Source organism: Erinaceus europaeus, chromosome 5 (genome assembly GCF_950295315.1).
Source record: "Erinaceus europaeus chromosome 5, mEriEur2.1, whole genome shotgun sequence".
NCBI classification, from domain to species: domain Eukaryota; kingdom Metazoa; phylum Chordata; class Mammalia; order Eulipotyphla; family Erinaceidae; genus Erinaceus; species Erinaceus europaeus.
The window spans coordinates 123,010,007-123,037,305 of NC_080166.1; the positions used below are offsets into that span (position 1 = coordinate 123,010,007).

General features: G+C 39.6%; 1 protein-coding gene across 4 annotated transcripts in view; it reads left to right on the top strand.

Annotated features, from left to right (window-relative positions):
* The window catches only part of ADAMTS20 (ADAM metallopeptidase with thrombospondin type 1 motif 20), a 139,839-nt gene that overhangs the window by 35,468 nt on the left and 77,072 nt on the right, over window positions 1-27,299 (top strand). For all 4 annotated transcript variants that reach the window (XR_009550014.1, XM_060191745.1, XM_060191746.1 and 1 more), the window contains exons 5-14: window positions 503-586; window positions 1,964-2,088; window positions 3,956-3,996; window positions 6,093-6,198; window positions 9,092-9,238; window positions 12,733-12,874; window positions 15,673-15,777; window positions 21,449-21,594; window positions 23,303-23,484; window positions 23,582-23,718. Coding sequence is in view for 3 of the 4 variants with exons in the window: in XM_060191745.1 (XP_060047728.1) it covers window positions 503-586; window positions 1,964-2,088; window positions 3,956-3,996; window positions 6,093-6,198; window positions 9,092-9,238; window positions 12,733-12,874; window positions 15,673-15,777; window positions 21,449-21,594; window positions 23,303-23,484; window positions 23,582-23,718 (1,215 nt within the window). In the remaining variant the exon portion in view is untranslated. The remainder of the gene's footprint in view (window positions 1-502; window positions 587-1,963; window positions 2,089-3,955; window positions 3,997-6,092; window positions 6,199-9,091; window positions 9,239-12,732; window positions 12,875-15,672; window positions 15,778-21,448; window positions 21,595-23,302; window positions 23,485-23,581; window positions 23,719-27,299) is intronic.

Here is a 27,299-nt window from a genome sequence, read left to right on the forward strand (position 1 = left end):
GACATATGACAGTGCCAGAGATCGAACCTGTGACTTCAGGCATTCAAGTCCTGTGCAGTTATCTCCCTAATCCTAGTGGCAGGCCATTAAAAAAGATAGTGAAGCCTGGACATTCATTCTAGAGATTCTGATTTAATTGGTAAAGAATGTGTTTAAAAACTGTCTAGAAAATTCCATCATGCAGCTAAATCAGAGAATCGATGCTCTAGAACTACTGATGGATGAAACTGGGATTCGTGCACATGCATGATCTCAATGCTCCAGGCCACACTTTTTCATTCAGATACAGAGATGAGGGGTGGGAAGAGACACCAGCTCCAAAACTCCCACTTTCGCCATAGCATCTTCCACATGGTGCTGGGGCTTGAACCTGGGCCATGCACTTTGCATTTCAGGTGCCTTACCTGACGAGTTCTCTTTCCAGCTCCAGGACTGGTTTTTAATGTGCTTTGGAGGAGAAGTAACTCATTTTAGGCATCTTCTCCTACATTTCTCCTCGCAGGTTGCAGCAATCTACAAGGACTCAAGTATTGGAAATCTTATAAACATAGTCATTGTAAAATTGGTCGTCATCCACAGTGAACAGGTAAGTAGCAGGACTAAGAGTAGTAATGCTATTTATAGTAGGCTCTTAATGGGCAGATACAGGCTACAGAACTCTTTTTTTAATGAGATCTTTAAAAATTTATGTTAAACTTGATTTGAAAAGAAGTGAAATTACTTTTTTTTTTGAAATTACTTTTTCTATTGTGATGTGAAAGTGGCCTGCACAGCAGAGAAAGTAGCAATAATTAATGAGCTGACAATGTCAGGTTAAAAGCCTACATCCGGGGGTCGGGCGGTGGCGCAAGTGGGTTAAGCGCAACAAAACACAGGGACCGGCTTAAGGATCCCGGTTTGAGCCCCCAGCTCCCCACCTGAAGGGGAATCGCTTCACAAGCGGTGAAGCAGGTCTGCAGGTGTCTATCTTTCTCTCCCCCTCTCTGTCTCCCCCTCCTCTCTCCATTTCTCTCTGTCCTATCCAACAATGAACAACATCAATAATGGCAATAATAATGACCACAATGAGGCTACAACAACAAGGGCAACAAAAGGAGGGGAAAATGGCCTCCAGAAGCGATGGATTCATGGTGCAGGCACCGAGCCCAGCAATAACCCTGGAGGGAAGAAAAAAAAAAGCCTACATCCATTTTTTAAATTAAAAAAAAATATTTATTCCCTTTTGTTGCCCTTGTTTTATTTTTGTAGTTATTATTGTTGTCGTCATTGTTGGATAGGACAGAGAGAAATGGAGAGAGGAGGGGAAGACAGAGAGGGGAAGAGAAAGATAGACACCTGCAGACCTGCTTCACTGCTTGTGAAGCGACTTCCCTGCAGGTGGGGAGCTGGGGGCTCAAACTGGGATCCTTAAGCCAGCCCTTGCGCTTTGTGCCACCTGTGCTTAACCTGCTGTGCTACCTCCCAACTCCCACATCCATTTTTATAATACTAGTCTTGTAGGACTTAAAATGTGGTATATTTAGAGATATTTTGCTTTATCCCAAATCTTGAATTGAGATTTGAGAAGGCTAGGCTAAGAGCTGGAGAGACAGCATAACATTAATGCAAAAGACTCTCATGCATTAGGCTCTGAGGTCCCAGGTTCAATACCTAGGACCAATATAAGCCAGAGCTGAGCAGTGCCGAGGTTAAAGATAGAGAAAGGGCAGGGTGGTGTGTGTGTGTGTGTGTGTGTGTGTGTGTGTGTGTGTGTGTGTGTGTGTTAGGCTAGATGCAGTTTTGTTCATCACATTTGAAGTGTTGCTGAATGTAATTGAGGTAGAAAGGAAAGATGGTGCTCCTTCATTTACCCATGTAAGTGCTGCTTGACACGTTGTGTGGATACTGACCAGCTTGCAGGGAAGAGATGATGAACATTTTGACATAATACCCAATTGCTTCTTTTGTGTGTGTCTCTGTGTAGGAAGGACCAGTCATCAGTTTTAATGCAGCTACCACACTACGCAGCTTTTGTTTATGGCAACAAACTCAGAATGTTCTGGATGACGCTCACCCTTCACACCATGATACGGCTATTCTGATCACTAGGTACGGCTTTGGAAACAATGCTTTCGAGTCTAATGGCTTACTGCCTCTCTTGAATGATCTCTGACACTTCTTATTACTTTAATTATTTTTTCCCTTTCTTTTATATTTGATAAGACAGAGAGAAGTTGAGAGGAAAAGGGGGGGGGGAGAGAGAGAGAGAGAGAGAGAGAGAGACTTGAAGCACCACTAGTGGAACTTCCCTCCTATAGGGGAGCAGGAGCCTTGGACCCAAGTCCTTGCTGCTGCTGATGTGTGTGCTAATCTGGTGGTGCCATCCCCTGGCCCTTACTTTAATTTTTCTTCTTTTAATCACTATTAGGGGAAATGCTCTAGGAGAACTTGTATTATGAAAGATTCTACTGGATGAAAGAATTCCTTTAGAATAAAGCAGTAGTTGGCCCCTCCAGTGACTAAGTAACAGCTTTAGCTAATCATAATATTTCCTTATTACGTTAGTGACAGAATAAGAGGATGTGGGAACAGATTGGAATTGATGTAATTAGAGAACTGACAGCAGGTTTCGGTCAGTTTTTATTTGGTGTTCAGTCTTTCTAAGTTTAATTCAGAGATGAACTTTTGAATTTATTTGGTTGTCCACCTTTTTGATTTCTTGTATTTATTTTAAATCTGTTCTTCATTCTAATGCTTTACAAATGCCTTAATTATTATGCTCTTACTGCTAGGGTTTTTCTCAAATCTATTATTTATATGAAAGATGACTTCTGTTATAAAATAATTACCCATTTGACAAGCACTACTGCACTATTAATTCACACCTTTGTTTTAGCAAACCTTATCTTAATAGGCTATCTAAATCTTAAGTTTTTTGGTTGGCTGGTTAACCACAGGAAATCGATCTTTTCCTGGTCATTCATACTCAGAATCTAAAGTTTCTAGAGCCCAGAAGTAAAAGCCTGTATTCAACATTAGTTAGGTGTCACATTCTTCTCCTCATTTTGGTTGGAGCTTGAAGGAATCATGCTAAGTGAGATAAGGATGAATATGGGATGATCTCACTCCTGGGCAGAACTTAAGAAACAACTTAAAGGAAAAACAAAGTGAAACTTGGACTGGTTTGGTGTATTGCACCAAAGGATTCTGAGAAAGGAGACTAGGGAGAGGGATGGCTTTGGGGTCCTGGAGCTTGATGGTGGAAAAGGACCCAAGATAGGGGTAAGAGTGTTTTGCAGACACCTATTGTAACAAGGTGAGAAGTTGTACCCATGTGCCAACAACTGTACTGTAACCATTAGCTCCCTCAACCAAAACATAGATAGCCAACATTTTGTCCCTTTCTTCCAAATAGAAGCAGAATTGGCTTTATTTCACACATAGTAATCTGTCACCAGCCCATGGTTCTCCTCTGAATTATAGTTAGCATGTAAGCAATAGATGTTGGAAATAAGAGATTTAAGAATAGGAAGGACATAAAGATTTGAGAAGGAAAATTTAAGACAAGAGAACTGTCAAAATGAGTAATCAGGACTAAATGATACATAATAATAATAAATAGTAATAATTTGGTGTGGTGCTATCTGAGAACATTGTTTTGCAGCATAGAAGAGTAGCTGGAGCTTAAAATGATTTTGAAACATCAAGAAGAGAGTAGATTACAGTATATATACTTTTTATGGAAAGGCTTAGAGGTGAAAATACACACTTAGAAGACTCTTCTTTGCATTTGGTCGGACTTCAGTTATACATGGTCACTTGTATAGCACCTGTTGCTTATTTGCACAAATGGTGCATTGCTTGAGGTTTTACCTTTAGTGCAGATGGAATACATACTGAGTTTGAGAAGTCAGTTTGTGGTTAAAGATGATTTTTGTTCGTTTCTGAAAATGCTTCAAAAATCTTTTGTTTTAAGGGAAGACATTTGTGGAGCTAGAGAGAAATGTGACACACTAGGTAAGTTATTTTGTAAATTTAACATCTAATCATTTACCCAATTATTTAAATAATGCTTGGCAATTTATCTTTTATTTGCTACCTGCTTGCTTCATCTGTTTTGATCGCAGCTGTTACAGTTTATGCTGATTCTATAAAACTTAGAAAATAATAACTAATAATTTGTATCACAGTCTCTAAATGACAAGTGTTGTGCAAAGCTCTACACATTTGTTTTTTTACTAATAAAATGTCTTTACTCAAGTAATTTTGGAAATACTGATTTGTCTTATCTGGATTATTGACTATAATTGCCATCAGGATCTGTAAAATATTTATGCTTGTGAATATTTTCTCCCCCCCATGAAATATGAAATGTTATCACCGAGTTTCGTTGTACATTCATGAAGTTTTTAAAAGTGTCATTGTGCTATAACATTAAATAGGCTTTAGATGTGGATATGCTAAAAATGAACCTCCTAGAACAAGGTTTGTGGTGGTGGTGGGACTTGAACCTCAGCACTAGAAAGGGGTGTCTGGCAATAGGGAAGCTCTAGCACTATGCTCTCTCTATCTCTGTCTCCGTCTTTCTTTCTTCCACTCTGTATTTTAATGGAAAAAAACTCTGAGCTTTATTCTGGGATTGGTGAAATTGTACATGTGCAAGTCCCCAGCTCTGCCATAAAAGGGGGGGGTGAGTAAATGAAAATGAAATGCTAACTTGGCTGATAATACAATATAGGTTGTTGTAATGGATATTTATTTTGCATATAGTTCTTACTACAGATTATTTTTAAAGGACTTTATCGACTGTAATTGCTGTCTTTGGCTTCCAGCCAGTTTACACTACTATTTTCAGCAGCATAATCAACTTGCATGCTTTTTTTTTTTATATGAGAGATTAGATTTTAAAATAGGATAACTTTAAAAAAAATTTCTTTATCATGGAATTAATGTTTTACATTTGACAGTAAATACAATAGTTTTTACATGCATAACATTTCTCAGTTTTCCATATAACAATACAACCCCCACTAGGTCCTCTGTCATCCTTCTTGGACCTGTATTCCTCCCCCCCCCCCCCAGAGTCTTTTACTTTGGTGCAATACGCCAATTCCAGTTCAGGTTCTACTTGTGTTTTCTCTTCTGATCTTGTTTTTCAACTTCTGTCTGAGAGTGAGATCATCCCATATTCATCCTTCTGTTTCTGACTTATTTCACTTAACATGAATTTTTCAAGGTCCATCCAAGATCTGTTGAAAACGGTGGTCACCATTTTTTATAGCTGAGTAGTATTCCATTGTGTATATATACCACAACTGGCTCAGGATAACTTTTTTTTTAGTGTGTGTAGAAAGTGACAAAATTATTGAGTGCTTGCATTAATTCTCACACCATACTTGTTTTGACATTGTAAAGGTTAGGCACTATTATAAACACTTAATGGGGGCCAGGCAGTGGCGCACCTGGTTAAGTGCTCACATTATAGTACACAAGGACCCAGGTTCAAGTCCCTGGTCCCCACCTTCAGGAGGGAAGCTTCATGAGAGGTGAAGCAGGGCTGCAGGTGTCTCTCCATCTCTTTCCCTCTCTACCTCCTCCTCCCTTCTCAGTTTCTCTCCGTCTCTATCCAATAGTAAATAGTAAATAAATAAAATAAGAAAAAAAAAAACAATGTACTTTACTCATTTGTAGTATATGTCGGTTGAATAGCTATATATTCCTTCAACATGCAAAGTCAAAGAAAATTCATAGGTGATGCTGTGTGTTATTTTCTAGTTTTTCTGTTATAAATTTAAAGATCTGTTTTCTACTGTCTGTACAGATGTGGACTGAATTTTAATCTTACTGTGGACATTTCTTTTTACTTTCTTTCAAAAATTGCTCACTACATACTGTGGGACAAGAGTAAAAGAAGGGTTTGCGGAAAGATTTCAGCTCAAGCCCTGCCATTTCTCTTCTGTGCTTCTTCACCTTGTGACATGTTGAGGCAGCATTCATCAACCAGCTCTTTTTAGCTCAAAGTTGTAATGCCAGTGCTCAGTGCTTTAGAATGTAGTGCTCACTTTATGACCCGGTATCCTTCCCCAGTTTGATGAACATGTGGAATTTTTCAGGTTTAGCAGAACTAGGTACCTTGTGTGATCCTTCACGGAGCTGTTCTATCAGTGAAGAGAACGGACTCAGTGCTGCCTTTACCATCGCTCATGAACTTGGGCATGTGTAAGTACCATGTGCCATCTGGGTCATACGTCTTTGACTTAGCATACGTGTAACTCCTTATTCGGTTAAGTAATTAACACCTAGACTGACTGATTATAAGATGTTAGTGTAATTATCACCCCTGAAATGCTGACTCAGGCTCTTTTGTGATCTAGGTTAGGTCAGACAGGCTGCACAGATCAACAAACTGAGCCAAAGAATTAGAGCTTGGGAATTCTTTTATTTCATTTATTGTACTGGATTACACGACAAGTGCTTCTGGTCTCTACTCACTGTAATCCTAGACATGAGCAGGACCTTTCCTCTTTTCATTTTATGGGAGGGTCTGCAGAGACTCCCAGTCTAGGAGATTCCCCAAAATGTGTAATCATAGCCATAAATTTCTTCCTAGCCAACTTCTTTCTTTCTTTTTAAAAAATATTTATTTATTTATTTATTCCTTTTGGTTGCCCTTGTTGTTTTATTGTTGTAGTTGTTGTTGTTGTTACTGATGTTGTCCGTTGTTGGATAGAACAGAGAGAAATGGAGAGAGGAGAGGAAAACAGAGATGGGGAGAGAAAGATAGACACCTGAAGACCTCCTTCACCACCTGTGAAATGACTCCCCTGCAGGTGGGAAGCTGAGGGCTCGAACCTGGATCCTTACGCCGGTCCTTGCGCTTTGCAACACCTGCGCTTAACCTGCTGTGCTACCACCCGACTCTCTCTCTCTCTCTCTCTTTCTTTCTTTCTTTCTTTCTTTCTTTCTTTCTTTCTTTCTTTCTTTCCTTCTTTCTTCCTTCCTTCTTCCCTTCCTTCCTTCCTCCCTTCCTCTCCTTCCTTCCTTCCTTCCTTCCTTCCTTCCTTCCTCCTCCTCCTCCTCCTTCTTCTCTCTCCCTCTCTCTTTCTTTCTTTCTTTTCCAAAGCTTGGAGCCCCAGTAAAAGATAATGTAACCCATGGGGTTTTCTTTCTTTTTAAAAAATATTTGTTTATTTATTTATTTATTCCCATTTGTTGCCCTTGTCTTTTTATTGTTGTAGTTATTGTTGTTGTTATCGATGTCGTTGTTATTGGATAGGACAGAGAGAAATGGAGAGAAGAGGGGAAGACAGAGAGGAGAGAAAGACAGACACCCGCAGACCTGCTTCACTGCATATGAAGTGACTCCCCTGCAGGTTGGGAGCCGAGGGCTCAAACCGGGATCCTTATGCAGGTCCTGCACTTGCGCCATGTGGGCTTAACCCGCTGCGCTACCACTTGACTCCCGGGGGGTTTTCTTTATCATTTAAATAATTTTTTCCCCAGAGGTGTTTTTTTTTTTTTTTTGCCCAGATTCACTCCCCCCCCCCCCCCCTTTGCTTAATACATCTGTTAGAGTTTCTTATTTGTTCCTGGATTGTTAAAAATTCTGCATATCTGGCTGGTGAAATAACTCATTTGGATGGTGTGCTGCTTTGCCAAGTGGGCAGCCCGGGTTGGAGCCCAGCTCCCACTGCATTTTGGTGCTGTGTTCTCTTTCATTCTCTCTCGGTCTCTCTGTCTCTATCAGAAAAAGAAAAAACATATTACAGAAGTTTTATGCTTTAAGAACAGAGGCCACAACTTCCTGCAATACCCTTTAATGTCAAACACACACACACACACACACACACACACACACACACACACACACACACACACACACACATCCCCTTATAGTCATCCTCTGTAAAATGCTTCTGAATAAGGCCTAATATTCCTGGGATTCTTGGCTGTCTTTTCCTAAGGACTGGAGGCCAGTGTTTCTTTTCTGGTCATGTCTTGACATCAGTAGAGTTTTCAACCGGGATAATTCAAGTGGAGATCATTTTTACCAAAGTCAGGTCTCTTCAGTTTCCTTGTAGCCTGGCGATATCTTGTGATCACCAACAAGGTGCATACTTAGAGTTTTGAATTGTTTGTTAAGGTGGGGGGGGGGTAGGGTTAAGAGAATATCTGAGGGCCCTGGTGCATTGCAACAATATCTAGAAAGCATTATATCCTGGTTTCCAAGACTCCTCACTAGTAGAAGGCTGTTAACAGAGAGTGCCATTTTGGATGTTAACTTTGCTTTTGAGAGTATTGTTAGATGTCTTTACAAAATGGGTAAGTAGTCTAATTCAAAGACTGGGTTCAGTACACATTTCAGCAGACAAGGATTTTAGTCAGCTAGCACGTTGGTCCTTGCAAGAATGCAAAGGATCTGTTGCTGTTAAGGTAAAAATTATGTAAAAGTATTTGCCCTTTGGAATGATTTTATTATTTACTTTCTGTCAATAATCACTTATTGGGTCAACAAAAGAGGTCACTTGGGCAGTGTGCTGCATTGTCATGTGCATGATCCTGGTTCAAGCCTGACCCCCACTGCCTTGAAGAAAACTTTGGTCAAGTTGTGGTCCGCTTCATTCTCTGTCTCTCAGTCTTTCTGTCTATGTCTAAAAACAAACGACTGACTGGTGACTATAGACCAGAAGCAGCACTTAGGCTCTTTCATGTCAAATAGATGGATGTGGAATTAGAGCTAAAGAAATCCTTTGATTCTGGCACACATAGATCAACGGTTGAGAATTTAGGATGGCACTTCCTTCATCTTATCTGCCCTCACACGTCTCCCAGAATATGGTAGTTGAAATCTGATGTGTGAGCCACAGTAAAATGTTTTGCTAGTTTAGACTCATCAGTAAAATGAACACAGTGTACTAGCGATCAGAGTTAAGATCCTGAGAATGTGTGTTTAATCCTGTAGGTAGCCTGAGGTTTACAATGTTAATGGAGAGATAAAGATACAAATTCTGATGTTACCAGGTCTTCTCTGTTTTTTATTGTAAATGTAAGAGATCTACAGCTGATTTGCACACTTGTTTCAGTAGTTCTTAAGTGTTTATTTTTGTTTTAGGTTTAATGTTCCTCATGATGATAGTTTTAAATGTAAAGAATCTGGAATCAAACACCAGTATCATGTAATGGCTCCAACATTAAATTACCACACTAGCCCTTGGACCTGGTCAAAATGTAGTCAGAAATTTATCACTGAATTCCTTGAGTAAGTTTGATTTTTATATTACTTCTGTTAAATAGTTGAACTTTTATTAGATAATAGAATTTGAAATTTAAAAAAATCTTCCACTTCTATCCAGCTTTTTAAATTATCTAAATGTAAACTGAATTTCACTGTATGAATGGATATTTTAATCTAAAAAAAAGTATGCTTATGTTTTTTGAAGGGGCAGTTTATTCCTTTTTAAAATTTTTTTGGGGGACTTGTATTATGATAGCCCTTGGGGTGGCAGACTGAATGAGAATCATAGTATCTTTAGGTATGTTTGCATATGATGCAGGAGCTCCTAGGATTGCTGAAATTTGAGGTGACCCTCAAGGACAGAAAATAGCTCCAGTCGAACTGAATGTTCCACGTCACTGTCACGGTCAGAACCACAGGGATGCATATTCACTTGGAAGGTCTTAACAGCTCCCAAGTGTTAGACTAGATTTTCATAGCCTAACCTCACAGTGAGCTTTTTTGTTTCCCAACTTCTTTTATCCAAGTGGTGTTTAATTCTAACCCCTGAAACTTGTCCAGAAAGCAAGCCTGAACTTCCTTCAGGTAATCTTTGTCTCAGTGAAATACTCTTTCCAATCACCAACTCAGAGCACCAGTAGCTTCTAGCCCCTCCCCCCTTTTAAAGTTTTTCTTTCTTTCTTTTATTTATTTGTTTTTTCTTGGGAGGTTTATGGTTTACAGTGCAGTTATTGGCACAAGGGTACATTTTCTCACTTCACCTATAGGTGTCTGAAAAACCCTCTCATCCCCAAATTAAGTCCATCACCATGTACCAGGACCTGAAAGAACCCCCCCCCCCAGCCCATCCCCTCCTTTCCTTCTTCCCTAGGACTGTGGGGCCAAATGAATTCATGCTCTGTATTCATGTATTTCATAATTATAATTAACAGAGATTATCATTGCTTGGAAGCTTGATTTAAAAATATAGAAATGAGTTGCTGACTTATGTATTATTGCCTGTAGCTTTGTTCAATGACGAGGTAATATATTGATTGACAGCTTAAAAAAGTGGGAAATAGTATATACAAGTGATTTTCATGCCTGAGGGCCTGAGATCCCAGATTCAGTCTCTGACACCACCATAAGCCAGAGCTGAGCAGTGCCCAGAAATAAAAACTAAACACCAGTGTACATATGCTTATTTTTGGAAGGGAGTACTATTATTCTGTCCAATGGGAGTCTTGAAACTCACATCTTATCTTTTGAACAGAATTCAGTAGGTTCTTTTAACCAGTACAAAAATCTAAAAATGATTAAATAATCCTTTTTCAACTATTGCCATTGAACCAATGACTACTTTTAACCCAAATGGAAAGTCTGAATATTTTTAAAAGTTGTTTAGAATCTGGAAATGACAAGAAAGTAGGAGAAACAAACACACATTCCCCTCTGCTGTTCGCCACATTTTATAAGTCTTTTAAATATAACTGATCCTAATTCTGATAGCACCCTCAAAGCCAGAAGGAAGTTCATACCACTTTCTTGCTAATCAAAGTAGTTCATAGACCACTGAGCTTGGTGTATATTAAAATGTGAGAAACCAAGGCCTGGTGCGAGAAGTGAGAGAGGAGGCAACAACAGAGTCATCACAATATGTGTTCAGCTGATCCAGCTATCCAATTCCACACTATTCCCTAGTTTCCTAAAATGCCTCTGCTCGTGCTCCCTGAATAAATCTTAAAAATGCCAAGAATATTGCATAAATCCACACAGAACTCTGGTGGTGGGAATGATATGGAATTAGATGTGTTATCTCATGATTTTGTGACTCAATAGTCACTAATTATAAATAAATAGTATTAATGGAATGCAGCTTTGACAAAGTTTAATTGAGCGTATGTGTTAATTTGTGTAATGCTCATAGCATTTTTAAGATTTCTGCAGGGAACATGAGTTATTAAAGATTAATGCAGGTCTCCCAATTTACCGTGGAGGAGAAATTGATTCGGGGAGCTTCAACACTTGGTTAACAGCAGAACATCTTGGGAACTGGTGGCCTAGCATACGAGCTTCTGACTCTGGTAGTCTCACTTGATTAGATTCCTGGACAAATGGATTTGAAGCAGAGGCATTTTTGGAAATTTCTAAAATTTGGAAGTTTCTGACATGGCTTAATTTAAAATTCACTTTTTGACAATTTGGAAATGTTGTACAGGCTTAAGTTTTGAATAGCATAGTAGACCAAAAGTATTGTGTCATCAACATATGAATGTACATGTACTTTATTTAAATACATATTACTATTGTATTATCATTATTCTTTATTTAGCTGTTTTTGACCAGAGCATGCTCAGCTTTGGTTTATATGGTGGTGCTAGGGATATCAATTTAGGAACTTTGGTACCTCAGACATAAAAACTTTTTTGTTTAATCACTATTCCAGGCCTTAGATTATATTTGGAAGAGTTTTTTTCTTATTTGTTATTGCTCAGTTTAAAATTTGGAGGCTTACAGTAAACATATGAAAAAATGGTCCAAGTCATTGATTGTCAGAGAAATGCAAATAAAAGACAACAATGAGATACCACTTCACTCCTGTGAGAATGTCATACATCAGAAAAGGTAGCAGCAACAAATGCTAGAGAGGTTGTGGGGGACAAAAAACCCTCCTACACTGTTGGTGGGAATGTAAATTAGTCCAGCTCCTGTGGACAGCAGTCTGGAGAACTGTCAGAAGGCTAGAAGTGTACCTACCCTATGATCCTGCAGTTCCTCACCTGGGGATTTATCCTAAGGAACCAAGCATACCCATCCAAAAAGATTTGTATATACTTATGTTCATAGCAGCACAATTTGTAATAGCCAAAACCTGGAAACAACCCAGGTGTCCAACAACAGATGAGTGGCTGAGCAAGTTGTGGTCTAGATACACAGCTATTAAAAATGGTGGTTTCCTTTTCTTCGCCTCATCTTGGATAGAGTTTGAATGAATAATGTTAAGTGAGATAAGTCAGAAACAAAAGGATGAATATAGGATGATCTCACTTATAGATAGAAGTTGAAATATAAGATCAGAAGGTAAAACACAAAGCAGAACTTGGACTGAAGTTGGTGTATTGAACCAAAGTAAAGGACTCTGGGGTTGGGGGAAGGGTTCAGGTCTTGGAACATGATGACAGAGGAGGACCAAGTGGGGGCTGTATTGTTATGTGGAAATATTGTACATGTACAGACTATTCTGTTTTACTGTTGACTGTAAACCATTAATCCCCCAATAAAGAAATTTTTAAAAAAGAAAGAATATAAAAAAATTTGGAGGCATAAAGGCAATTATGAAAAGCCAGTGAGAATAATGACATAACAAGTCCTTGGTAAACTGAGATGTTTCTTACTTTGATGTGAGTTGGTTTTTTGAATTGTGGAGGGAAAAAAATTGCTGATACTTTCTTTGACCATGAAGAACTAAGGAAATGTGATAGGAATTCTTACACTGAAACCTATCTGTCTAATCATTTTGTTTTCTGCTATTGGTTCAGCACTGGCCATGGAGAGTGCCTCCTTGACAAACCAAATGGAAGAATATATGATCTGTCTTTACAACTCCCTGGCCTGACGTATGACGTCAATAAGCAGTGTGAGCTTATGTTTGGTCCTGGGTCACAAGTGTGTCCCTATTTGGTAAGAAAAAGGCTTTTTGTTGTTGTTGTTAGCAAACTGCCATCAAGCTATAGTTGGAATTTATTTCAAGATGTGCTTCATTAATTTTCTTGAACAGGAAGTGCACTATATAATATTAAATGTTTTTAAAGTCTTTGGAAAAAAATGAGAGTGGTGGTGGGTGGGTGGGATACCATAATAATGATTATGCCTGAGGCTATAGAGTCCCAAGTTCATTTCCTCACACCATAAGCCAGAGCCGAGCAGTGCTGTGGTCTCTCTCTGTATCTTTCTCTCATTATTTCATTAAAATAAAACAAATAAAATAGTTTTGGAGAAGGGAAGAAGGGAGCTAGATGGTGACACACCTGGTTGAATGCACATGTTACCGTGCTCAAGGCCCTGGGTTGAAGCCTCCACTGCCCACTTGCAGGAGGGAAGCTTCATAGGTGGTCAAACAAGTCTGTAGGTCTCTCTCTATCTCCATCTCCCCTCTTGATTTCTCTCTGTCCTATCAAGTAAAAGATAAAGGGATGGGGCACTGGGAGTGGTAAATTTGTAGTGCAGGTTCCAAGGCTTAGTGATAACTCTGGAGGTAATAATAATAATAATAATAATAATAATATAAAAAGTGTTTTCCAGAAGGAGAGAAATGGGGGACTTATTTTTACTGATAACTTATTATGCTAAGTTGTGGGTTAGTTACTTAAAAGATTATCTTTACTAACTCCCACAAAATCATATGAAATGGGCCCATTTAGAAAACAAAGCCATGGGGAGCTACAAATAATTTTCAGATCTTGATTTGGAATTTAAAAGGATTTAACTTTTTATTTTTAAATAGCTTTATTGTGAGAGTGTGGAAAAATGTGTTTTGAGAATGAGATGTACTAAAGGTCTGAGAAATCTAAAGATTATATTTTAATTTACATAGATGTGGCCCACCATAATGAAATGTGAGGGCTGTCATTTATCTTTTATTAAGCTACCATTTCATAATTTACTTTTAGAGTTTTTTTTTGTAGAATACCTTGATTTTGCTGGCTTAACATATTTATTGGGTTAAAACCATGGTTTTTGCCTTGTCTTGGGGGTAAATTTAGGATTTAATTGGAATCAGTGTAGCTACTATGGTGAACTCATGTCTTACATACTAAACAAACAATCATTCTGTTTTCTCCATTCCTGTGTAAACCTTTGTCAAATTGTTAACTGTAAGGATAGATTGTGAAGATCTTTGCACCAGGAATACAGTTTTATTCTTTCATTTACGTGTTTAGTTTAGGAGCTTCCACATAAAAGATGCCACAGAATAAATGCTGACTGAATTTTTTAATGGCTATATGAGGTTACTTACTAATGAGAGCAAAAACATAAAAGACCTAGTCCATCTAATGAAAACTGTTTTTAAAATAGTAAATTTATCATTCCAATTTTAGCAAACCTTTAAATATCCATGGAAGAGGAAGATTTATCTTATTATTATTTTTTTTTGTTAGAATAGGTATATTCTTTCCTGCCTGATGGGAACATTAAATAAACTTTGAATTTAAATTTGAAAAAAGAAGGGCATTACCTTGGCTATAGATCCTTTGAGCCTCTGGGGATTTCTGTGTCTAGTGAAAACACCCTTTGTTTAAATGTTTGAAAATCTGCATTCTGACCACGAAGGGCCAGAGGACATTATACAGTCCTTCTGTGCACATTATTTATACATTTCATCATTGAATCAGAGGGGTTTTTTGGAAACGCCTTATGAATGACATTTGACAACAAAAAGCCCTTTGGAGAAATATCTTGGAAGAGAGAAAGTATCTTACATAACTTTGAATATTTCTTCTCTAATGCCTCTTTGCCTCTGTTAAAAATGCATGCTGAAAATCTGAAAGTTTTTTTTAAACTAAACCTTGGCCTTTTATGTGTATAATAAGGAAGACTAATGGCTAGTACCTGGTCAAGATTTTCGGTGGTTGTTTCTGTCTCTGAGCAGGAAGGCTACCCTTAAGGTCCCATGTGCTGGGGCTCACGTGGACTGGCTCCAACCAGGGGGTAAGCCTCCGACCCTCCCTCGCTGGTTCTAGGGACTGTGCGACTCAGAAAGAGGCATCGGGGAATATTCTGGTACGAGCATTCGTTTATTGGGAGAAGAGTACTGAGTTAAACAAAGGACATTTTTCACATATGTCAGAAATTACAGGTTTCTTAAAGGTCAGCTTGCCCCTATGGTAGGGGGCTGGTATGACAAGAATTGATGAGATACATAAAGGTCAAAACTATCAGTCTCCCATGATGCAGGCAAGTTAATTATCCAAAGGTATTTGAGAGAAGCAGGGGTTAAACCAGTAAGGTGAGGCAGAGAAGAAGAAAAACAAAGCTTGACGTAAATCACAGATATCAAAGGGCACAAGGAAATAGAATATGGGGTCTCACTGCCTGGTGTTGGTGTATGATAGAGTGTGTTCTCCTTTATGATCAAAAGGTGAAGTGGATGTGTGAACTTTGAGTGAACCCTAAGGCAGGCAACCATTTGGCTTGCTGCTAGCAGGGGAAACTAAGTGTGAAAGGTTTGTAGGCTTTCTGTGAGCTTGAGAGACTAACAAGGAGAAACTGAGTCTGGGAGACTTTTCCCTCTTGGCTCATCTCTATAAGGAGAGAGGCTGACAAGTGGGGTGTCTTTCCAGACCTCCATTCAGGGATGGGAGAGCTCCCCTAAGCTCCACCAAGCTTTCACATAGTCTCACACCCATGTGCTGTATTGACTAGAGCCAGTGGCTGTGGCTGTGTTTTCACTCCGGTCCCCTGTCTTTTGTTCCTTGTAGAAACAATGCAGGCGTCTCTGGTGCACGAGTGCAGAAGGTGTTCACAAGGGCTGTCGCACGCAACACATGCCATTGGCAGATGGAACCAACTGTGGTCCTGGGATGGTAGGTTTTCTTGAAGGGTGAGTCATGTATTAAGGAGGTGATTGATATTTTAGCCCTCTGCCTCATCCCTTTGCCCCTTTTGCTCTGCCAGTAGGATTAATGCTAATGTCATTTTTGGTTGCAGTGGTATGTTGTCAAGTGAAAAGTGTTTTCACCGGGGCCGGGTGGTGGCACACCTGGTTAAACATACACATTGTAATGTGCAGGGACCTGGGTTCAAGTCACTGGACCCCACCTAAAAGAGGAAGCTTCACAAGTGGTGAGGCAGGGCTGCAGGTGTCTCTCTCTCCCTCTCCCTCCTTTCATCTCCCCCACCTCCTCGTGGCTGTCTCTATCTCATATATAAATAAAGATAATAAAAAATTTTAAAAAGGAAAAGTTTTTTTCACCTTGTCCCTTTTAACAGATCCTTGAAGACTAACATTAAAGTTATATAAAGCTCTCATGAGTACATTACTTATGTAGCCATTTAAGTATATTGCAGTCTAGTTATTCTAAATCATGTATACATAAAGGTCCAAATAGTTTAGCAAGCTCCACCTAAGGCTTTTTTTCCCCTTAGAGACAGAGAGGTAGATAGAGAGAATTAAAGAATGAAAGAAACCACAGCACTGAAACTTGGTTCAGTATGGTGTGGGATGGATTGCACATAGGGCAAAGCAGTACACTAAGTAAGTTATTTCTCTGACCCTAAACTCCCCAAATTCAGGAATGTTGTTATTTCATAGGCCTCTTTTCCATATAACTTATGTAAATTTGAAATCTTTGTGTGACTCCTTCAAATTTTTGTTAAACTGCCTTACATGCTACATGTTTATTGGTCTAACATCACTATTGACTATCTAAATCTGTCTGATAATGATATGAACTGGATATGAGGATGAAGTCAGATGTGCTTGTCTATGCCAAGAAAATTATGCAAAGGTAACACTTTTTCAGGTGTGCTTTGGCTAGTTCTACTTCTCTTAACTGACTTTACACTAGGCAAAAGTAAAATTTGTTTTTAATTGCTCCCAGGGTTATCATTGGTGTTTGGTGACTGCAGGGCAAATGCACTGCTCCTGGTAACTGTCTCTCCCTGCCCCCCCCACCCACCCCATCTTCCTCTTTTAAAAAATATTTATTTATTCCCTTTTGTTGCCCTTGTTGTTTTATTGTTGTAGTTATTATTGTTGTCATTGTTGGAAAGGACAGAGAGACATGGAGAAAGGAGGGGAAGACAGAAGGGGAAAGACACCTGCAGACCTGCTTCACTGCTTGTGAAGCAACTCCCCTCCAGGTGGGGAGCCAGGGCTTGAACTGGGATCCTTATGCTGGTCCTTGTGCTTTGTGCCACCGGTGCTTAACCGGCTGTGCCACTGCCTGACTCCCTGTCTCCCTCTTTTTTACTTGATAGGACATAGAGAAATTGAAAGATAGAGAGGGAGAAAAAGAGAGACACCTGTAGCCCTGCTTCACCACTTGTCAAGCTTCCCCCCTGGCTCTTCAACCCAGGTCCCCTACACGGGAATGTGTGTGCTCGACAGGAAGTACCACTGCCCCTCTACAAAGTAAAAACTCCTTGATGGGCATTCATCAGCTGAGCTTTGAGCTTTACCACCTGTTACTTTACTGATACTTATAATAGGTTATATTTTCTATTGACTCCTTTCCCCCTCTAACTTTTCCATATGTATCACTCACAGCACAAATCTATTGATTAATATACTAAAGTTTTGATTCAGGAATCTCAGCAAGTACCCAGAAAACTAAACATTAACATCACTATCTTCTGGTGAGCAGGGAAAAGCTTCTTTCAAGGTTCATGACCCGGCTGCTTGTATCAGCCTGTTAGCCTTACTTCAAAATGCTCATTTGTATGGGCCGGGTGATGGTGCACCTGGCTGAGTGCACAAATTACAGTGCTCAAGGACCCAGGTTTGAACCCCTGGTCCCTAACTACAGGGGGAAAGCTTTGTAAGTGGTGAAGCAGTGCTGCAGGTGTCTCTCTGCCTCTCTCCCTATCACTCCCTTCCCTCTCGATTTCTGACTGTATCCAGTAAATAAATAAAGATAATGCAAAAAAAAAAAAAAAAAGATGCTTACTTGTCTTAAATCTGGATTTGAAACTTTTTCTACTTTAGCAACTTTTCAGGTCACTTGGTGCCCTGGGTCTTCAGGCATAATTGCTGTTAGGATTGCAAATAAAGGTTGATAGACTGGATAAGCATGGTTTTAAGGTGAGATATATGAGGTGAACACACAGATCCTCAGGGCACACCTTTCACACATGGAGATGCTCACGTTTCCAACAGCACTGTCAGGACGAAAGCTGTGTCATCATCCAGTAATTTCAATCTTTTTTATTTGTAAACTGTTTTCAGAGAAAACTCCTGTTTTATTTATCTCTCAGTATATGAGCTTGTCTGCTCTTGATCTTAGTGTGAAGGGAACTAATATCCTTTCTTTGGGGGAAGGGTGTGGAACAGTACATTAGCTTCTTTTGGTCAACTTCATGTTTTTATTTTTATTTTATTGCCACCAGGGTTATAGCTGGGATTAGGTGCCTACATGATAATCTGTAGCTCTCGGCAGCCATTCTTTCCCGCCCTGCCCTGCCCTGCCCCGCCCCGCCCTCCCTCTCTCTCCTCCCCCTCCCCTCCCCTCCCCTCCCTTCCCCTCCCTTCCCCTCCCCTCCCCTCTCCTCTCCTCCCTCTCCTTTCTCTTTTTCTTCCTCTCTTTCTTTTAATAGGGTAGAAATAAATTGAGAGATGAGGGGAAAATAGAGAGGTAGAGAGAGGCACTTGCATTGCTACTTCACTGATCATGAAACTTCTCCTCTACAGGTGGGGGTAGGGGTCTTAAACCGGGGTCCTTATGCATTGTAATGTGTTGTCAAGTAGGTATGCCACCTCCCAGTCCCTGGTTATTATCTTAATTTTTTTTAATTTCTTTATTGGTCAACTTAATGTTATTCTGAGCTTCAGTACTTCATTCCTTGATGCTGCAGTGTAACTTACTGTTCAAATGTACAGTCCTTTATCCGTTCTCCTGTTCATGGATATTTGGATCATTTCTACTTTCTTTTCTGACTATTTTGAATAAATTTGATATGAGCATCCTTGTACCTGTCTTCTTGTGGACATCTGCTTGCATTTTTTTGGAGTATACACCTAGAGTAGAATTGCTGGATCATGGGCTAGGTGAGTTCAACTTCATAAGAACTGCTGAACAATTTTATAAGATAGGTATTGCTAGAAGTTTATGAAAGGTCCAGTTACAGTATTGTCAGTTTTCCCCCTGCACCTCCATTATTGCCAATTTTTGATAGTGTTAATTGGTGCCTGCATCACTCCACCATTCTGGGCAGTTCTTCCATCCTTTCTTTCTCTTTTTGATAGAGTGAGAGACGGAGAGAGAGGGAGAGGGAGAGAGAGGGAGACACTGGCAGCATGGCCGCATCGTTTGTGAAGCTTGATAACACGTCCTCTCTTCCAGGTGAACCACCACCTGGCCTCCTACTAGTGTTTATCTTTTAGCAAAAATTCAGTTAAGTAGATGTTAAGTGTCATTGTAGTTTTAATCTGTATTTTCATGATAGTTATCAGTCTCAAACATCTTTTTACATGCTTGGTAATTGTTTTGACTATTTCTACAGTGAGATGGTATACTGGGCTTGGGTTTGTTGAAATTCCCCATAATATGATGCAATACTGCAGCCTTGTTGGGGTGGGGTGGGTCTGGAGATAGGAGTGTACACACTTTGCCCTTTACAAGGACCTAGGCTGAAAGCCCTGATCACCACATGGGAGCACCTCTCTCGTAGAAGCCTCATGAATGGTGGAGTGGGGCTGTGATGTTTCTCCTTTCTCTCCAGCCCTCTTTGTCTGATAAGCACTGGGGCAGGGAGCAGGAACAGTAGAATCATACAGAAAAATAAAAGCCATAATTTTGTAGAACCTTGAAGGCCATTGTAAGAAGTCTACAGCTACTCAAAATTAGATACAAGATTTTCACAGAGGAATAACCTGATTTAGCTTAAAAATGAAGTTGTAGAAGGATCTTTCCTACAGCTATTGAGGCTAACCTATAGGAACAAGGGTGGAAGCAGAATATCTGCTTAGGGCACTGTTTTAGTGATAGAAGTGGTGGGTGGGGGTACAGCATAATGGTTATGCAAAGAGACTTTCATGCCCGAGGCTCTCAAGTCCGAGGTTCAATCCCCCACACTGCCATAAACCAGAGCTGAGCAGTGCTCTGGTGAAAAAAAAAAAAAAAGAAAAGTGGGAGATGCTGGTGGCTCAAATCAGAGTGATGAGGGAGAGGACTGAAAGGACATGTTTCTGCTTTTGTAGGAATGAGCATTTGCTGGTATCTAAAAGGTGAAAAGTTAGGGGAGCAGGAGTTAAGATAACTAGGTTTTTGACTGATAATGCTGCAAAGCATTCGATAGATTTTGAGGGACCAAGGGTCAAGGCAGGAGCTCAGTTTGGGTGTGCTCCGTCAGCATTATCTATTAGATATTCAGGCGAAGATGAATGACAGCTGTATATAGAGTGCAGAGATCAGGAGAGAGAGCTGCACTGGGGGCTGGGTGGTAGCACAGCAGGTTAAGTGGACACGGCGCAAAGTGCAAGGACCAACGTAAGGATCCCAGTTTGAGCCCCCGGCTCCCCACTTGCAGGGGGGTTGCTTCACAAGTGGTGAGCCAAGTCTGCAGGTGTCTATCTTTCTCTCCCCCCTCTGTCTTCCCTCCCCTCTCCATTTCTCTCTGTCCTATCCAACAACAACATCATCAGTGACAACAATAATAATAACCACAACAAGGGCAACAAAAGGGGAAAAAATAGCCTCCAGGAGCAGTGGATTCATAGTGTAGGCACCAAACACCAGCAATAACCCTTGAGGCAAGAGAGAGAGAGAGAGAGAGAGGGCTGCACTTCTTCTTCTAGTGTTTGGCTGCAGTGGGAATGATTGTCAGCTAAGGGAGAGAGAGAGACAGAGAGAGACAGAGAGAGAGAGAGAGAGAGCTGCACTGGGAATGATTATCAGCTAAGGGATGCCGCCAACACAGAGCAGCAACTGCAGAACGTGAGACAGAGTAATAACCAAGGCAGAAAACAAAAACAAAACAAACAACAACAACAAAAAACAACAACTAGGAGTGTGTGGAGCTCTGGAAACCGAGAGAGAGACAAATGTTTCAAAGACTAGACATGACACTGCTGTCAAGTCTAGGACCTTCAAGACTAAGAACTGTTCCTTGGTATTGTCATCGTGGCAACCACTAAATGACTTGTACATGAGCAGTCTCACGCAGGGGGAGAGGGATATGGAAACTTGCCTGGGGTGTGGTCGTGAGAATACACAGTAAGGTCGGTCAGTAAGATGATAAGAATGGGTAACTCTCTCAAGGAGAAACTATACAAAAGCTAGAAAGTTTCTCCTTCTTTTCTTTTTAAGTAAGCAAAAATGAGAGTGTGTTTGCATGCAATTGAGGCTGATCTTATGGAATATTTCCATAAGTGGTCTCTAATACAAGGCCAGTCTTCAATTTTTAAGCGTTTCTAAACTACCAAGCAGAAAAACTGTCTGCATTTTGTTCCATTGATTTGTGTGTAGCAGTCATAATTACTTCGGTCTAGTTACCACATACATGATTGTTTCTTCTTTGTGTTTATTATTTTTGTAGCATTGCCACCATGGGCTATGTGTAAACAAAGAAATGGAAACACGTCTTGTAGATGGTGAATGGGGACCGTGGGGACCTTACAGTTCTTGTTCAAGAACGTGCGGAGGTGGAATCAAAAGCACGAGCAGGCTCTGTAATCGTCCCGAGTATGTCCTTTTTATGTCACTGTAGATTAAGATTATCTCAAGGCACCAGAAAGTAAACATCAGTTTCATTCACTTCTATGCTGGAGGTCAGTCTGTAAGTTTCTGAGATTTAGAAAAGTTCTGGATTTTTAAAGCCATATCACTTTATTGATTGTTAGATTTATATCTTAAAAAAAACCTGAACAGATTAAAATTATCTTTAGACTGTATATGCAGAGCCAGTTTCTTCAGCTTTATCATTGATGTACATTTGAGAAAAAGTTGTCTAGAATGACAGTGACGTAAGGGCATTTTCACATTTACTGTGTCTCTATTGAAAGATTAGCTCTTTCAACCAGGTTTAGTACTCCTGGATGAAATTATGTACCTCATTACTAGTATTTTTTTCTGTGTTTTATAACTTGATATGTCATTTTCTTTCTCTGCTTCACGTATTAGAGACAACAATATCTACTCAGATCCATGCTGATGTATATCCACTGTCCACCTTTAGAGTATTAAAATAAATGGAATTCTAATTTTAAAGATTTGAAAATTTAAAGATTTTTAAATGTTTCTGTTTTATGATACATAAATCTGTGTTACCTGTACCTAAGTAAATATAAACATATAGGTAAACATAAACATATATATATATACACATATATACATGATATACGTATTGATAGGGAAACATAACATTCCTCACTTGTGTTAACAGATTTTTTAAAATTAGTGACTTAATGATCAACAAGATTGTGGGATAAGAGGGGTACAATTCCACACAGTTCCCACCACCAGAACTCTGTACCCCATCCCCTCCATTGGAAGCTTTCTTATTTGTCCCTCTGAGGTTACGGACCAGATAGCTTTATGAGGTGTAGAAGTTCTGGCTTCTGTAACTGCTTCTCCTCTGGACATGGGTGTCCATACCCCCAACTTGTTTCTATTAACAGATATTTTTAATGTAGTGGTAACTTTGAATAAAATCTGACACTGTTTATTATTTGAATTTTTGGATAACTTAGTTATGAAGCGAGTCTTCATATATACAGAATGCTGACAAAAGAGTTTTTATTTTTCAGCACAACTTGAAATAAAGAGATAGATGCATACAGATTGGTGCCATGGAGTTCTTTGAATTAAAAAGTAGGATATACAAAATAAAGATGACTGTACAGTTCTTTTTTGTTTAGCATGGTGTTAGCTTTCTTTGTCAGCATCTTTGGTTCTCTCTCGCTACCCCTCTCTTTTTTCTTAGAAAGTAAAAAATTTTTTGTAATATTTTTAAAAATCTCATCATTAGTTAATCCATTTAGGAAAAAAAATCTGTTCTGCTTTCTAGGCCTCAATGGATAGTTTCATAGTTAGCCTTACAGTGTCTTAAAAATATATATATATATGTATATTACAGGGGTGAGGAGATAGCATAATGGTTATTTGGAAAGACTTTAAATGCTTGAGGCACCAAAGGACGCATATTCAATCCACAGTAGCACTATGCTCCAGAGTTGAGCAGTGCTGTAGGTGAAAAAGAAAAGGAAAAAGAAAGATGAAAGGAAAAGAAAAGGAAAAAAAAAGTACCATATTGCATCATCTATTCAAAACTGAAAGAGATAGTGGGGCACCAGTATTTTACAGGATCCAGAAAAGAGTAGAATGATTTTTTTATGTCACCGGCAGAAGAATATTCTACTGATGTGCTTTAAAATGTAATGAATTTGACTAGGCCAAGAAACGGAGGCAAGTACTGTGTGGGCCGCAGGATGAAATTTCGGTCATGTAACACTGATTCCTGTCCAAAAGGCAAGCAAGACTTCCGCGAGAAGCAGTGCTCTGACTTTGATGGTAAACACTTCAACATCAATGGGCTCTCCCCCAATGTCAGGTGGCTTCCGAAGTACAGTGGGAGTAAGTACTCAGAATCATTTTATTTTTGGGATGCAGACTATCCTTGAGTCACACACAGCTGCTTATTGTACCTACCCACAATGCTCACTTGTTACAGTTGCCATAAAAGACAGATGCAAACTCTACTGCCGGGTTGCTGGAACCACTAACTTCTACCAGCTGAAGGACAAGGTTGCTGATGGCACTCCTTGTGGGACTGAAACTAATGACATCTGTGTTCAAGGCTTGTGTCGGGTAAGTAAATTTACGCAAAAAGACATTATGTCTTAAGCGTCATTCATTATTTATTTGCGTGACTAGAGCGCGACTCTACGCTGCTATATGATGGTGATTAAATCTACAGTCCAACCAACAATGACCAGTGATCCCCTCCTTCTACCTCCTCACCAGCATTTGAAGGTGTTATTTTTTTCCATTTCAGCCCATTTTTGTTTATTGATTTACTTAATCATTTTTGGGAGGGTTGTTAATGGTTAGTGGTGTAGCTCTTTGCACACGGACGCACTTTGTCATCTCCCCATGACAGATGTCTGCAGAAGCCTCTCACCCCCAACTGAGGTTCTTTTTCAGAGCTCTTTTCACTTTCCTCCTTTCCTCTCCTCCTCCAGGAAGTCCTTTGCTTTGGTGTGATACACCAGACCCACTATAAGTTACACTTTGTGTTTTCTGCCTTTGTTTCTTAAGTTCCACCTGTATGTGAGATGATTTATCTTTTTTCTTCTGGCATATCTCACTTAATATGATGCCCTCAATTTCCATCCAAGATGAAGTCATCATTTTTAAAATAATTTTTTAAATTTATAAAGTGGATCAACAATGATTACTATAATTCTCATGGATTTCCAAAGACACAGAAAGATCAGGTGCTTAGAAAAAAGAGAGGGAACCAGACTTCCCTGGACTGACGACTCAACTAATGTGTCCTGGAGCTCAGCTTCCCCAGAGTCCCACCCTACTAGGGAAAGAGAGAGGCAGACTGGGAGTATGGACCGACCAGTCAACGCCCATGTTCAGCGGGGAAGCAATTACAGAAGCCAGACCCTCCACCATCTGCAACCCACAACAACCCCGGGTCCATACAGCCCAAGTTTCACTTTGTTTTGCCATTGGTACTCAATATCAAGATGAGAGGTGAGACCAGCTTCCTAAAAAGATAAGCATCAGTAGGATACAAAGTCTAAAGTTTAAAGTTTAAAGTATAAAGTATAAAAATCTCTTTTTTATCACCATGCCCAAGGACCTGGGTTCAGGTCCCCAGGCCCTACCTGCAGGGGGCAGGCTTCATGAGCTTCTTTCTCCTTTTTTATCCATTTCTAATTTCTCTCTGTCTTATAAAAATAATAGTAAATAATAATAAACAATTCTTTTTTTAAAAAAAGACTCTTATTATACTTTGAAGGTGTGCTTCTGTGTTACCTTTCTCTTCTGTTGGAAGTTGAGATAATACCTCCCTCTTTGGTCTCATCTTGGGTCTGTCTATTTAGTAGACACTCCCTGAATACTTGCTAGATGCTAGTTATGGTTCCAGCTACTGTGTGAATGCAATGGAACAGAACTCTAGCCCCACAGGGACTCATCAAGTTGTTGGGGAATATATTCTGAGGCTATGCAGATGGAGGGGAGTATAGGATTCAAACAATCCTCATGGAAGCTGAGAAGTTTGAACTGTATATTGAGGATGAGTAGGTTTTAGAAAGGTGACGAAGGTGAGGGACCTAGGCTGGAGGTAGGGACTAGCAGCTATTTGTTAATAGTCATTTTTTTTCCTCTGAATTTTTTTGGAGAGCCATGGTAGGATCTGGAGTTGAGTCAGGGACATAAGTGATATGTGTATTGTAATCTTTAGAATGTACCGGGATTGGAAAAGGGTAAAGATAGTTCATTTGGCTTTGTGCTTGGTCACAGCAGGTGAAACCCTCAATTAAAGCACAGATTTAAAAAAATACTTGTTGAGTTTAAGGACTAGGATAGTGAATACTATCTCAAGACTACAGCTATCTTGTGAACTCGTTCCTTTGTTCGAATTAGAACTTAAAGGATCAGTTTCTTACTACGAGTAAACACAAATTGCCATGTTTCCTAGATAACAAAAGAACTTGCTTGCAAAGAACTGATGGAATATTCAAAGAAAATCAAAAGAGGTTAAATAAAGAGGTTAAATCTGTAGAAAGGGGGTACTTAGTGGTTTGAAAAGCTTGTGACAGTTTAATTTTTTTTTTCTTTAACCAAAGCACTGCTTAGATCTGGCTCATGGTATTGTCAGGGACTGTACCTGGAACATGTGAGCCTCAGGATAGAAAAATACATTTTATCTAAATTAACAACAGAAAGGGACATGCAATGGAAAATGTTAAACATCACCTGCACGTGTAGATGTGTACTGCTTTATATGTGGTTAAAATTTCCATTTTGAAGATATTTGTCTCACATATGCAATCATTTATTATGAAGAAAATGATTTTCTTTTCTGATCTACAAATTTGGAAGTACATCCTAAAAACTTCAAAGTGCTAGACTGGAGAAATATCTCACTTGGGTAGTGTGCTGTTTGCCATGTGTGTGGCCCAGGTTCGAGTCTGGCCCGCACCACACTGAAGGAAAGTTTGATGCTGTGGTCTCTGTCACTCTCTGTCTGCCTTTGCCTTCTCTGTTTCTAACTACAAACCAACAAAACCAAACCACAATGCAACAACAACAACAACAACAACAACAAAACTTGAAGGTTCTATTTCAATAATAATAAAGAAAACAAAACTTTCACGGAGAGGAGCTACTCTGTTCTTTTAAACCCTTCATTTTTATTTAAATATTTATATATTTATTTTCCCTTTTGTTGCCCTTGTTTTTTATTGTTGTTGTAGTTATTATTGTTGTTATTGATGCCATCGTTGTTAGATAGGACAGAGAGAAATGGAGAGAGGAGGGGAAGACAGAGGGGGGGAGAGAAAAATAGACACCTGCAGACCTGCTTCACAACCCGTGAGGTGACTCCCCTACAGGTGGGGAGCTGGGGGCTTGAACCGGGATCCTTCTGCCAGTCCTTGGGTCCTTGTGCTTTGCACCATGTGCGCTTAACTCGCTGTGCTACCGCTGGACTCCCCCTTTAACTAAAATATGCCTATTAGCTATCTAACAAAATGGAGTACCCCCAACTCTTCATCTGCACTATTCCAACCTTTAATGATTGATCAACAATTTATTTGGCTTCATATGTTAACTCTCTTTTCAGCCATCAGGTTCCAGATGCTAGCAGGATGCTGACCAGACTTCTCTGGACAGACGACCCCCTCAATGTGTCCACTTCCCCAGAGCCTTGCTCCACTATGGAAAGAGAGAGGCAAGCTGGGAGTATTGATTGACCTGTCAACGCCCATGTTCAGCAGGGAAGCAATTACAGAAGCCAGACCTCCCACCTTCTGCATCCCACAATGACCTTGGGTCCATACTCCCAGAGGGTTAAAGAATAGGAAAGCTTTCAAGGGAGGGGATGGGATATGGAGTTCTGGTAGTGGGAATTGTGTAGAGTTGTACACCTCTTACCCTATGGTTTTGTCAATGTTTCCTTTTTATAAATAAATCATTAAAAAAAATTATTAGTAACTTAATAATGATTTACAGAATTATGAGAAAACAGAGGTCTAATTCTGCACTGTTCCCACTCCATAGTTCTATGCCCCCATTGCCTTCATTGGAAATTGTAGTAGTTATCTTAAGGTCACAAATACAGTTTTACTATTATTTTTGTTACAATCTATGTTTATATGTTTGCCTATTTTTTCTTTATTTTATATTAGTGGTTTAATAATGATTGATAA